This window comes from Primulina tabacum, chromosome 14 (genome assembly GCF_025594145.1).
Source record: "Primulina tabacum isolate GXHZ01 chromosome 14, ASM2559414v2, whole genome shotgun sequence".
NCBI classification, from domain to species: domain Eukaryota; kingdom Viridiplantae; phylum Streptophyta; class Magnoliopsida; order Lamiales; family Gesneriaceae; genus Primulina; species Primulina tabacum.
Genome location: NC_134563.1, coordinates 28,010,177 through 28,024,252, shown reverse-complemented (window position 1 = coordinate 28,024,252; position 14,076 = coordinate 28,010,177). Strand labels below are relative to the sequence as shown.

The following is a 14,076-nucleotide window of genomic DNA, read 5'->3' as shown; positions in this document are numbered from 1 at the left end:
AATAAAAAAATCCTAAAAATTTGACAATGTATTTAGAAGGCAAACCCACGTGCAATTTATGTTTGCCTTTTCACCGCTTTCTTTCGTGGTTGGATCCAGTCGCTTCACTTCGTCAACCCAACCAGCCTCTGCAAAGTGAAGATCTTCTCTCATAGTTTCAGTAATCAAGAAATTCAGTTCCACCAATGGCGGTTCTTAGCCGCCTGATTCTGGGGTGCAGAAGAAGCGGATCACTTCCGAATTTCTGCACGAAATCTACCGAAACTGAGCTCCACAGGGTATCATCAGCTCTTTCTTCGGCATTACCGAATGAAAATTCCAAAGGAAAGAACAGAAATGTGCAGTGGGTATTCCTTGGATGCCCCGGTGTGGGCAAGGGGACCTACGCTACCCGCCTGTCGAGCCTCCTAGGGGTGCCCCACATCTCCACAGGCGATCTTGTCCGCCACCAGCTTTCTTCTCATGGGCCTCTCTCTGCGCAGGTCGCTTTTTTAAATTTTCGCTTCCCTAAACTTAGTTGATGTTGGTGGTAATTTTATGTGTATGTTAAACGGGATATTTAGAAAATTGGAACGGTCAACCATTTCTTTTGAAACTGCATAAGGTCATATTTTAAAAAAAAACGGTTGATCGATTAGGGTTAGATAAAAATAATAATTCATGTTAAACCTCTTTCTTGATTTATTAGTTTTGTTTATTTTGTACTGATTTAGGAATTGGGATTAGATTTTCCGTGTCTGAATGAGTGGCGTGAAGTTGTGATTGTGCGAGTGGTGTTTTGTAGTGTGCCATGTTTCATCCCACAATTGTGAAAAGCCTACCTTGTGAATTTATATCCTCTTGGACACCCGACTCTCAATAATTAGCTTTTGTGAGCTCTAACATTGGTATCAGAGCTACCTGCATATGTGTGAGGTACACGAATTCACCATGAGAAGGCTGCTACCCGCATGCATGTGGGGTACGCGAAGTCACTGTTAGAGGATCATTTTCTCGCACCCAAGACGTAGTGTAAGTTTTAAAATTTTGTTTCGACTTTCGAAACATTCCTTGAGCGTCGTATGAATTAAAACATCTATAGAGTGTTTAGAATTGTTTACATTTGCTTATGTAATGCTGGTTTCGATTATTCCGGTTTTTAAACGGATACAACACTTCTTGTAAATCCTTTCGAACGGATTTCTCTCATTTGATCGTCTAATCAGGTCCACGATCGGAGACTGAATTCCTCGTGTAGACTGCAATAGAAATTTTACATGAATTTTCGTTGGGACTAGTTCCAGAATTTCAGAGATCTCACTGTGTAAGGGGGAGGGGCACTCGAATTTTTTTTTTTGTGAAAAACCAAGTGGCCGAAACTTTGAGATTGGGAGAGAAGGAGAAAATTCTGGTCGTCAAAATTTGTGTGTAAAAAACAGTCTTTTTTCTTATTATCCTCAATGAAATATTTATAGATTTTGATTCCCTGATCACATCAAGAGTCTTTTTCCTATTAGGATTCATGATCCTACTCTATTTTCATTAATTAATTAAAATTCTCATGTTTTATATATCATGCAAAGTCAACTCTTGATAATGCATTATATATATATATATTAATAAATCTATGCATAGATATCCGCATATGTACATGTATAGACATATATGTAAACTTAAATAACCATTATTTAATTTCTTAATTAATCGTTAATCAATTCATCAATTCTAGACGCTTCTAGAATATTTCATGAGAATCATGTATATATAGTAGATTTTAAATTTATTAAATAAATAATTTTTAACTCGTTATAACCCTGATTGACGATCAGACAGTACCGATGTACCGATGGTACAAATCTTGTTCATGCAGTGAAAATTGAAAATTTCGAAGATCAAAATTTTCACTGATCCAATTTCGGCCATTGCCAGTTTTGTGAACTTTTTCACCAAACCAGGCGGTTCCACTCTCCTCACTTAATTAGCAGTTAAGCTAATTTTCACAACTTCCGATACATGAAATTCACTTATAAACTTCTTTATAAGCAGTCTGTTTGATTTCTGTCAAAATACAATCACCAAATTCAAGTCTTTGAACTTGAATATCTCAACGGGAACACAAAATTCGATACTTGTGCGACCCTTAATGGTTCAGGGATACAACTAGCCGTGTGTTCACAAATTCTTGTGATTCAGAATAACATTTGTTCTTATTATGTCTTATCCTAATTAGCCTCATTCTTTTCATAAACCCCTTGATCAAGAATGTCAGAAGTCGAGTCTGATTGCACCTATCGGATCATGGTAAGAACGTCTAGTAGCATCGCCACATGATCCCTTAGATATTTTTGATAGTGTCTGCAAGAACCTTAAGTTATAGTTAACATACAATATGTTCCCTTTATCTGATATATTCCAATCAAAAATCTGCAACCATTGGTATATCGAGAGTTGCATATAAACCAGATAACGATGTGATATATCTTTGAGTAATAAAAACGACATGGTATGTGCAATTGAGGAAATACCTTTCCAATATGCACATGTCTTACTCTGGTCAGAGATTCATTAAATTATTAACTCATTAGATCACATTGGATATCTTCGCCGGTAGGCAAACGATGAATCTCGAATACAATGCATTTGCACCTACTTATTTCAAAACTACACTCAACCTTGCCACCTGATGACCCTCAATGGAGACGGTAAACGTATCAGAGTGCATGCTAGTACGTAGAGCCTCTACGTTGTCTCAGGTCAAAGGACTAATGGTGTACAACCATAACCACGAACTATTCCATTCGATAAGTGATAACTACTTGGACAGTTCGAGGGAGGGTTGTTCAGTGAATAATCAAATGATCACCCATCAGTATGAATGGACATCTCAATACCCTTGCCAATGAAACATGACATTTACATCACATATGTTATTCTTAAGCTCAAGTGACCTTTATCCTTATTTTAGGTGGCAGATTCGACTAGGAACCTGTTTAGAATATATGGTACACTTCCTAATGAGTTTCATGATCTTACGTTGAGAGGCAGCAGACCTCATGACACTTCTTGCATATTCAAGGACTTTAAATGTCATAATTGGATAAAACCGTAAAATATTATGAAAATAAAAATTGTTTTTACATCATAGTTAATAAAGCCCAAACCACAAGTTGGTTTGGGGCTCTTACTCGAACAGTCACCACAGTTGTGGACGTCGGTTTTGAAAGGGGATGTATTGTAATATGTGTTCGTTCCACGATGCTTGTCAAAAGCCTGCTATGTGGGTTTACAACCTCTTGGGCACTCACCTCTCAATAACTAGCTTTTGAGGGTTTATGAGACTGAAATGTAAAATGGTATAGCTATTTGGTAGATTTGTCAATCAGTTTGTAGAGGAACCTATTTTGTGAAGTACTGTTTGTGCCGGCTTGAGGATATTTGGAATTTTCGGTTTGTCCTTCACGCCAATTTAATATGGGACTGATTGGTTATTTTCTGATTAAAGGATTAAACTCATGTAAAACGCTGCTATGCGTAACGAAAGATCATTCATACTTGTGGGGTTATTTTGTTGCGCAAGCAAAATGATTTCTTGTCGAGAAGAAAATTTTACTATCCTGTTTACCCTTCATAGCCTAAATCACATGTCATGCCCATGTGCCCATGCAAACGACAATATGTATAGTGGGCTCCATTAACAACTAATTCACATCAATTGTTGTCTTTCGGAGGTAACCAACCAAGTTGCAAGAAGAGTCGTATATGTTTTCTTATATGACTCTTCAAACCTCTCCCACAAGCCATTATATAAAATCGTATTATGGCCCGAAGTTGGAATCTGTACAAGACTTAAGCATACACCTGAGACCCTTGATGTCATAGATCGCTCTCTTTGTACTTCCTGACCTGAAGATCTTTGGGTTCATTTCATGAGGATCAATCGCGGGTAGGACCTATTGGTTTCCAAGTGTAGGCTAACCCTTCTCATGGATACATAAGCATCATCACAACATTATGTCAGTGACAGTTCCTAATATGTCTACATTTCTCATGAGATATTTTATAAATTCTTTCAAAACTGAGTGAAAATTAACATCAAATTGCATGCATGCTCTAATCTTAGTTCCATAGTATATGTGGAATAGTGATATGTCGACATGGAATAGTGAAAGTGACATGTAGTACAAATCACTTGCTTTAGATAACTTTTTTGTACTTTTCTTGGAAAGATGAACTATATCTAGAACCAGGATTAAAATCCATGTAGCATGAAGAACTTGGAGATATAATAGCATTAAGAACTCTCTGAGATTTGAATATCAAAGTTTAAGAAGATTAATTCATGCATCAGTAGTTGACTTCTTGCATGTTTAACACAAACAATTCTCTTATTTTTGCAAAAACTGATACTGCAATTTGGAACAAAGACTTTTAAGTAGAGTTTGTAGGCGTATTACAGGGGTTAGCTATGAATATTTCATGAACGGTGTTTAGTTGTCAAAGGATTACGTAACTCTGATAAATCACCGGAGCTTCCCATTTGCTTGGTCATTGTTTTGCTTTAAGCTGTGTGTTTGTGTTGGGAGTTACTTAAGAAACTTAGCCGGAAACATGCTTCTTTAATGGTCATAGAAAGTTTGTATCACGATGCAGTACTTTATCGCAATATTTGGATTGCTAATGGTTTTTTGGCTTAAGAGATTGTATACACAACACACCCAGCCCTGACTCTAGTTATTATTTTAGGTTTTATACATTGAAGCCCTCTTCATTTTGTTCTTTCATATTCTTATTTGGCCATTTCTTTGTTTACTCTCTTAATTTGAGCAGCTGGCTGCGATTGTTAACCGAGGAAAGTTACTTTCGGATGAAATAATTATTGATATGCTTTCCAAACGTCTTGAAGATGCTCAGACTAAAGGTGAAACAGGATTTATTCTTGATGGTTTCCCACGAACTCTAAGACAGGCGGTGAGCAATCGCTTCTAAACTAGCAAATAACATTCTATCGGATGCATGCTGCTTGTTGTTCGGGGTATTTAGAACACACTATCCTCTTGTTGTTATCCTTCCCTGTTGCCCCATAAATGATAACAAACATCACCATCATCATATTTCAATTCTCATTCTGAAAATATTTTCCCCTCCGTTTCACATCATTAGCATAATTATTACTTATGACTTGAGCTATTAATATTTTTTATGCTTTTCTATGGTTAATAAGATCATGCGATCATTGGTCTAAACATGTGAGGTCTATGTTTGACTCACATAAGAAAACTTTGAGACAATAATGACCATTACGTTTACACTGAGGGCAATACCTAGGGTAGGTTGAACTCGATCATTTTCTATACATCTACATCCTATTATATTGCTGATGGAAAGCCTATTATTTCTACTATCTTTGGAACTTTAAGTGAGCTGACAAAAATATCTCCACTCTCATTTTCAACAAAAAACTAAGGAAAAAAAGACCTGTAAATGTATTTTATTTATTTAATAATATAAGGACGCCATACTTCATTTATTTTATGTAATGAATCTCACATAATTTATTCCTGGATATCTCTTTCTCGCTTACTTCAATATCATCTATGATTTCGTTTAGATTCAAATTTTTTTTATAACTAAACTAAGTTAATTATATAACTAAGTATTGATTATATTTATAATCCATAATATATATTTGTACATGTGATGAGTGTTATTGAAATCCTAAAATATATATTTTTCTTCAAGACAATAACAAAGTACATCATATTTGTCCAAAATTATATCCCTAGAACGGAGAATGTGAGCCCCCACAAACCCTGTGTATTTGCAAACATCAGCTGGCTTAGTTTTGTGCGTTTTAGAATTTGTGTGGATCATTTGTTAATTGGAAACACAGAGTTACAGCCATTACTTAATGATGTTTCATTCCCTGTTATGCAGGAAATCCTGGATAAGGTGACGGATATTGACTTGGTAATCAATCTGAAACTGCGGGAAGAAGCTCTAATAGCAAAATGCCTCGGACGACGAATTTGCAGTGAGTGTGGGAGGAACTACAACGTTGCTTGTATCGATATCAAGGACAAAGATGGAAGTAATAGAATGTACATGCCTCCCCTTCTACCTCCTTCACAATGTGAATCGAAACTAATTACACGGTCTGATGACACTGAAGAAGTTGTTAAAGAACGTATACGGGTTTACGATGAAATGGTAATCCATCATCTTATTAAAATTTTATCAATCAACTTCCTCGTGGATTGTTTTTTCTGTCAATAATTTCATAAATTTTTCATTATTTGAAGTTCTTTAGTTTCATAGTAGTGTTTGTTTGTTTGTTTGCCCCGAAAAAAAAAAAAAGAAAAAACACCTGCTCAATGAGAGAGATGGCAGTCTCATAAATATTTAGTTAAAAACCTAAGAAGCCTAAACTTTGTAGCTAAGAGCCTGAGAAGACTAGGCTTCCGTTGTGTGTTATACATAATCATGAACTTGGAATTTCAGTTGCATAACATATGGCTTGGCTTGGAAACATCCAAATTTGCAGAGTCGACCTGTTGAGGAATTCTACCGCAATTGTGGGAAGTTGTTGGAGTTTGATCTTCCTGGAGGAATTCCTGAATCCTGGCCGAAATTGCTTCATGCACTAAATCTTGATGATCATGAAGACAAAAAATCCGCAGCTGCTTGAGTATATCTATCTATGAGCTCTCATATATATCTATATATTGGGTAAATAAATCATTCTTTGCTTGTGAATTCGACATTATTCTATTAATGTTTCGGAGAAATTATTTGATAAATGTAATGAGTATGGTGAAAATAACGTTCTGTATTCTTTCTTGGGGGCACCCGCGTCTTCAAGTTTATTAATAGTTAATTGTCTGTTATACAGATGTAATTTATTAGGCTTTTGATAAGTGCAATTTATTGCATTTTTATTACTTGTATTTAACTTGGAATTTTATGATTCTTGAGCAGGTTTTATGCGATTTGTTGTTTTTGTTGTTGTAGTTTGGAAGCTTAGGATGAGAGTTTGGAGTATTGAAATGTTGAATTGAAAAGTGCAAAAGATGCAAATATACAGAAGCTACAGCACACCCGCGTTGATATTTACACCGCACCCGCTGTGAAGCACCGCACTCGCGCTGGAAAACATACCGCACCTGCGCTCACATACCAGTAGCTACATCGCACCCGCGATGACTGATTTTAAATACTGAAAAGGGCAGAAATTGGACATTACCGAAAAACACTTCTCCCCACCTTCTCCTTCACTTTGAAATCCTCTCTCACAAAACACATTCCACACTCAAATTTTCTATCCAAGCACACATTTCCTACTCCCCACATACATACCTTCACTCATTTCATCCAATATCCATCTTCATTCCACAAAATCAACACCAATACTACCTAGGGTTTGAAAAAGGGCTCGAAAATTTTACACCAAGGATTGATTGGAGCTTCGATTTTGTTCTTGCAAGACACATTTCAACATTCAAGGTGAGCAAATTTATACTACATTTGCTTTAAAATTCAAAATTATTGGTGATGTTGGCTATGGAAGAAAAGTGAGATTAATATTCAATTTTAGTGGAATACATTCTTGACATTGTTGATTGGATTGGTGTGTATATTGTTGAGGTGTAGTAATTGTGATTAATAAGTTTGGGGGAGTGAAAGAATCATCATGTTTATTGAATTGGATTGAAATGGAAGTTGGTGCTTTGAAAGTGTGACAAAATGCCTCCACGAAAAAAACAATCAAAAGGTGCATCCTCATCTGCGAATTATGATGCACACAAGTTCTAGGACGACAAGGCGGATGAAAATTATGGTAAAATGTTGAACGAGATCATTGAGAAAGAGAGGGGATTTGACATGAGCTTCCCCCGAACCGAGATCGGATTAATGCTTACCGCTAGGCATTGGGAGGATTTTGGCAAGCAACCACAGGATGAGATCATTGCTTTGGTACGAGAATTTTATGCAAACATTAAGGTTAAGCATGATCATTTGAAAGTTTTAGTGAGAGGAAAGATGATAGCTTTTAATGCTCATACCATCAACACGATGTATGGTATCCCTCCAGTTATGCATGATGAATACGAAGAATATAGGACCGAGGACGTTGATTATAGTAATAATCTTCAGACTATATACATTGAGGGAGCGGAATAGCGAATGAGAGAAGATGTGCATTTAAGTCTAGCCAAATCAGATCTGACAAATGTTGCCAAAGATTGGTATTCCTTCATTTCGGCTAGGATTAAGCCTACTGACTATACTACCAACGTCATCAAGGAGAGGGCAATCCTGACTTTTTGCATCATGACGGGAAAGACAATTGACTTGGGTCAATTGCTTCAGAGCTCGATGTTAGATTATGCAAAAGGCAACACTCCTAATAGACTCCTCCACCCCTCTCTTATCACCGATCTATGCCAGAATGTGGGAGTGACTTGGGCAGCAAATGAAGAGTTGTTAAAACCAAAGTCTGCCATTGTGGTAATTCAACCACATAGGTCATTGTCAGCTGAACAACATGATGCACGTCGAGCTCAGAGAGAATACAACAGAAGAGCTACAGAAAGACGTGGCCATGCTCCGGCCCCACAACCACAACCGCAACCAAGAAATGTGCGAGATCGATTAACCCATTTGGAAGAAGAGATGCGCCATCAACGCCAAGACATGGACGAGTTTCGGTTTAGGGCCGATACGTTCATGGGCTATATGATGGATTTCACGTCCGTCTTGGCTCAACAATTTCCATCAGCTTCCGCATCTGGTAATCCATTTCCACAACCTCAACAGTTGGCGCCCGCATACTACCCGCCGGAGTTCCACCCACCACCAGAAGACGCAGACGATGAGGATGGCAATGACCACTGACGGTTGTTGCTCGAGGTATGTGTATTCCTCTGTCTTTCATGCATATACTAAAATATGTGCATCGTCCTCGATGTCTTTCACGCATACTAAAATATGTGCATCGTCCTCGATGTCTTTCACGCATACTAAAATATGTGCATCGTCCTCGATGTAATTGATCATGAAAGACAGAGGAATACACATACCTCGGGCAACGACCGTCAGTGGTCATTGCCATCCTCATCATCTGCGACTTCTGGTGGTGGGTGGAACTCCGGCGGGTAGTTTGCGGGCGGCCACTGTGGAGGTTGTGGAAATGGATTACCAGATGCGGAAGCTGATGGAATTGTTGAGCCAAGATGGACGTGAAATCCATCATATAGCCCATGAACATATCGGTCCTAAACCGAAACTCGTCCATGTCTTGGCGTTGATGGCGCTTCTCTTCTTCCAAATGGGTTAATCGATCTCGCACATTTCTTGGTTGCGGTTGTGGTTGTGGGGCCGGAGCATGGCCACGTCTTTCTGCCGCTCTTCTGTTGTATTCTCTCTGAGCTCGACGTGCATCATGTTGTTCAGCTGACAATGACCTATGTGGTTGAATTACCACAATGGCAGACTTTGGTTTTAACAACTCTTCATTTGCTGCCCAAGTCACTCCCACATTCTGGCATAGATCGGTGATAAGAGAGGGGTGGAGGAGTCTATTAGGAGTGTTGCCTTTTGCATAATCTAACATCGAGCTCTGAAGCAATTGACCCAAGTCAATTGTCTTTCCCGTCATGATGCAAAAAGTCAGGATTGCCCTCTCCTTGATGACGGTTGTAGTATAGTCAGTAGGCTTAATCCTAGCCGAAATGAAGGAATACCAATCTTTGGCAACATTTGTCAGATCTGATTTGGCTAGACTTAAATGCACATCTTCTCTCATTCGCTATTCCGCTCCCTCAATGTATATAGTCTGAAGATTATTACTATAATCAACGTCCTCGGTCTTATATTCTTCGTATTCATCATGCATGACTGGAGGGATACCATACATCGTGTTGATGGTATGAGCATCAAAAGCTATCATCTTTCCTCTCACCAAAACTTTCAAATGATCATGCTTAACCTTAATGTTTGCATAAAATTCTCGTACCAAAGCAATGATCTCATCCTGTGGTTGCTTGCCAAAATCCTCCCAATGCCTAGCGGTAAGCATTAATCCGATCTCGGTTCGGGGGAAGCTCATGCCAAATCCCCTCTCTTTCTCAATGATCTCGTTCAACATTTTACCATAATTTTCCTCCGCCTTGTCGTCCTAGAACTTGTGTGCATCATAATTCGCAGATGAGGATGCACTTTTTGATTGTTTTTTTCGTGGAGGCATTTGTCACACTTTCAAAGCACCAACTTCCTTTTCAATCCAATTCAATAAACATGATGATTCTTTCACTCCCCCAAACTTATTAATCACAATAACTACACCTCAACAATATACACACCAATCCAATCAACAATGTCAAGAATGTATTCCACTAAAATTGAATATTAATCTCACTTTTCTTCCATAGCCAACACCACCAATAATCTCGAATTTCAAAGCAAATGTAGTATGGATTTGCTCACCTTGAGTGTTGAAATGTGTCTTGCAAGAACAAAATCGAAGCTCCAACAATCTTTGGTGTAAAATTTTCGAACCCCTTTTCAAACCCTAGGTAGTATTAGTGTTGATTTTGTAGAATGAAGATGTATATTGGATGAAATGAGTGAAGGTATGTATGTGGGGAGTAAGAAATGTGTGCTTGGATAGAAAATTTGAGTGTGGAATGTGTTGAGAAATGATTTCGAAGTGAAGGAGAAGGTGGGGAGAAGTGTTTTTCGGTAATGTCCAATTTCTGCCCCTTTCGGTATTTAAAATCATCGAACGCGGGTGCGGTGCAGCTACTGGTGTGTGAGCACGGGTGCGGTATGTTTTCCAGCGTGGGTGCGGTGCTTCATCGCGGATGCAGTGTAAATATAAGCGCGGGTGTGCTGTAGCTTCTATATTTTTGCACTTTCCAATTCAACATTTTAATACTCTAAACTCTCATAATAAGCTTTCAAACAAAACAACAAATCGCATAAAACCTGCTCAATAATCACAAAATTTCAAGTTAAATATAAATAATAAAAGTGCAATAAATTGTACTTATCAGCTTTCTTTTATAATCCGAAATTTTGTTATATTTTTTAACGTAGATTTTATAAAAAAAAGATGTGAAATTGTCGCATCAAATTAATGTTGGATCTCGGTTTTCTACACGTCCAAACGCAGCAGAAGTTTAAAAATTTTTAGATCATGAAATTCAAGATGTGTTTTGCTTTGGGCGCTCGTATGATTTTAACAAAAACATTCATAGGATGTTTAGTAATTATATCTTTGTGAATTAATCACGTGGCTCAAACTAATCCGGTATAAACGGATTAGCTCTTGGTGAATCCTTACGAACTTTCTTCAAGAGACTCCTTTCTTTTCTTCTAATCAGGTCCACGACTAGATGATCTGTTTCTCTTCCAATTTGCACTAGAAAATTGGGAGAAGTTTTGCGTTGGAGATCAAGGTTTGAGAGACGGCTCAAACTATTCCCCAAAAGGGAGTGGCCGAAATTTAGAGAGGAGAGGAAGAGAGCTTTTCGAAATTATGGTGTGTTATGGAAGCTAGGGTTTAAGTCTCCTATTTAAATAAAGCCTCCATGACCTAATTACCATAAAATAATACATGGGCATGTTAAATAACATTAATGGGCTTGATTAATTAAATGGACTAGTCTAACTAGTTTAATTAATCAAAGTTCATTAAAACTTTAATTATTTAGTATGTTGGACTTGTACTCCTACAAGCCCATTAAACACACTTCTCATTATATTTAATTTATTATTTAATAACTCAACTATTGAGCTTAATAAATTAAATCCATATAAATTCAACATTTGAATTTATTATTAAAATTATAAATTCAACTCCTTGAATTTTATCACCTCCAAAATTTAATATTTAATAAACCCAACTTTTGAATTTAATAAATTAAATTTTCAAATTTTATAAATTCAACCATTTGAATTTATTCTCTCCAAATTTCATAAATTCAACTTCTTGAATTTACTATATCATAAATTCAACTCCTTGAATTTACTATATCATAATATAAATTCAACTCCTTGAATTTATTCTCTCAACGGAAACAAACGATCCAGTGCTTGTGTGACCCTCATAGGTTCAGGGATACAGCTAGCCGTGGGTTCACAACTCTTTGTGATTCAGAATAATATTTATTCTTATTCAGGCTTACCCTAGTTAGCCTCATTCTTTTCATCAACACCTTGATTAAGAATGTCAGAACTCATTTCTGATTGTACCCATCGGATCATGGTAAGAGCGTCTAGTAGCATCGCCCCATGATCCCCTAGGTATCACTGATAGTGCCTGCATAAACCAGTCGATTATGATTAACGTACAGTACGGTCTCTTCATCTAATATATCCCGATCGAATCTGCAAACATTGGTTCATCGAGGGTTGCATAATAATTCGATAACTATGTGACACATATAATAGTGGCATCGCGTGTACTATTTGAAAACTCCTTCTCCAACGTACATCTCATACTCTGGCCAGAGATTTCATGCACTATTATTACATCAGATCACATAGGATATCTACACCCATAGGTGAGCGGTGAATCCCCGACTACAATGCACTGGCTCCTATATGTGTCGCAACTGTACCCAACCTCGCCACCTGATGACTCTCCTGAGCCGGTAAACGAGTCAAAGCACAGTCCTAGCATATAGAGCCTCAGTGTTGTCCCGGGTCGTAGGGACTAATGGTGTACAATCATAACCACGGACTTATCCTCTCGATGAATGATAACCACTTGGAAAGTTCGAGAGAGGGTTGTTCGGTATAATCATCATATGACTACCCATCTGCATGTTTGGACATCTCCATGCCCTTACCAAGAAACGCAGTACACAACATCACAGATGCTAGTCTCGAGCTCAAGCGACCTTTATCCCTGTTTTAGGCGGCTGAATCGACTAGGAACGAATTTAGAATATGCAGTGTTTACAAATGAGTTTCAACATCGAATTACGATTCATTTGTATTAAAGCATAATCAAGGATTTTATCTATGCTGTTTGCATGGGTATACAGATAAAGTATAACAAAACCATAAAAAGTTAAATTATATTAAAATAAAGATTGTTTATTTCACTTGAGTCAATAAATTCCCTAGCAACCGTTGACTTGCAGGGCATCTACTTTAACAATCTCCCACTTGCCCTAGAGCCAACTACCCATAACTATAATCTCATTGCTTCGCGATGCTTCTCAAACAATGGTCCTGACAAGGGCTTTGTAAGTGGATCAGCAACTTTATCTGCAGAGGAGACTCTTTCGACTGATATGTCTCCTCTTCCCACAATCTCCCGTATGATGTGGAACTTCCTCAGTACATGTTTGGATCGCTGATGAGACCTTGGTTCCTTTGCTTTTGCAATGACACCATTGTTGTCCCGGTACAACGAGACTGGATCAACTCCATTAGGAATAACGCCCAACACTAGGACAAAATTCCTCATCCAAACTGCTTCTTTGGCTGCATCAGATGCAACAATGTATTCAGCTTCAGTGGTGGAATCTGCAACGGTGTCTTGCTTGGAACCTTTCCAAGAGACAGCCGCACCATATAGCATGAATACAAAACCAGAGGTCGATTTCGAATCATCTACGTCACTTTGGAAGCTAGAATCAGTGTAGCCTTCTAATTTTAATTCTCCACCCCCATAGACCATGAATAAGTTCTTAGTCCTTCTGAAGTACTTAAGAATGTCTTTCACGGCCTTCCAATGCATTGGACCAAGGGTTCGCCTGATATCTTCTTGTAACACTCAAAGCATAAGCAATGTCAGGACGTGTCGATATCATACCATACATGATACTACCAATAGCTGACGCATATGGAATGCGTGTCATCATCTCTATCTCTTCATCAGTTTTGGGACACATAGCTTTAGATAGAGTAATATCATGACACATTGGTAAGTATCCTCTCTTGGACTCTTTCATAGAGAATCGTTTTATAATGGTATCGATATAGGTGGCTTGAGTGAGTTCGAGCATCCTCTTTGATCTATCTCTATAGATTTGTATTCCCAATACGTAGGGTGCTTCACCCATGTCTTTCATGGAGAATTTACTT

The 14,076-nt window shown here is 37.9% G+C and overlaps 1 protein-coding gene across 3 annotated transcripts; it reads left to right on the top strand.

Annotated features, from left to right (window-relative positions):
• The first annotated feature begins 51 nt into the window (after positions 1 to 51).
• On the top strand, positions 52 to 6,863 carry LOC142525111 (putative adenylate kinase 6, chloroplastic). 3 transcript variants are annotated; one of them, XM_075629279.1, is made up of 4 exons: positions 54 to 482; positions 4,807 to 4,947; positions 5,914 to 6,186; positions 6,478 to 6,863. In XM_075629279.1, exons 1-4 carry the CDS (start codon positions 186 to 188, stop codon positions 6,532 to 6,534), a joined length of 768 nt encoding a protein of 255 aa, XP_075485394.1. In that variant the 5' UTR covers positions 54 to 185; the 3' UTR covers positions 6,535 to 6,863. The 3 variants fall into 3 exon arrangements, with proteins under 3 accessions (XP_075485395.1, XP_075485394.1, XP_075485393.1); XM_075629278.1 differs by having other exon boundaries at positions 57 to 482; positions 6,521 to 6,863; XM_075629280.1 differs by lacking the exon at positions 4,807 to 4,947 and having other exon boundaries at positions 52 to 482; positions 6,521 to 6,863.
• The last annotated feature ends 7,213 nt before the right edge of the window (positions 6,864 to 14,076 follow it).

Coding starts and splice junctions, on each gene's coding strand:
- LOC142525111 (XM_075629278.1), top strand. CDS start 186: ATGGCGGTTCTTAGCCGCCTGATTCTGGGGTGCAGAAGAAGCGGATCA. Junction 483..4,806: donor ATGGGCCTCTCTCTGCGCAG/GTCGCTTTTTTA, acceptor TAATTTGAGCAG/CTGGCTGCGATTGTTAACCG. Junction 4,948..5,913: donor CACGAACTCTAAGACAGGCG/GTGAGCAATCGC, acceptor CCTGTTATGCAG/GAAATCCTGGATAAGGTGAC.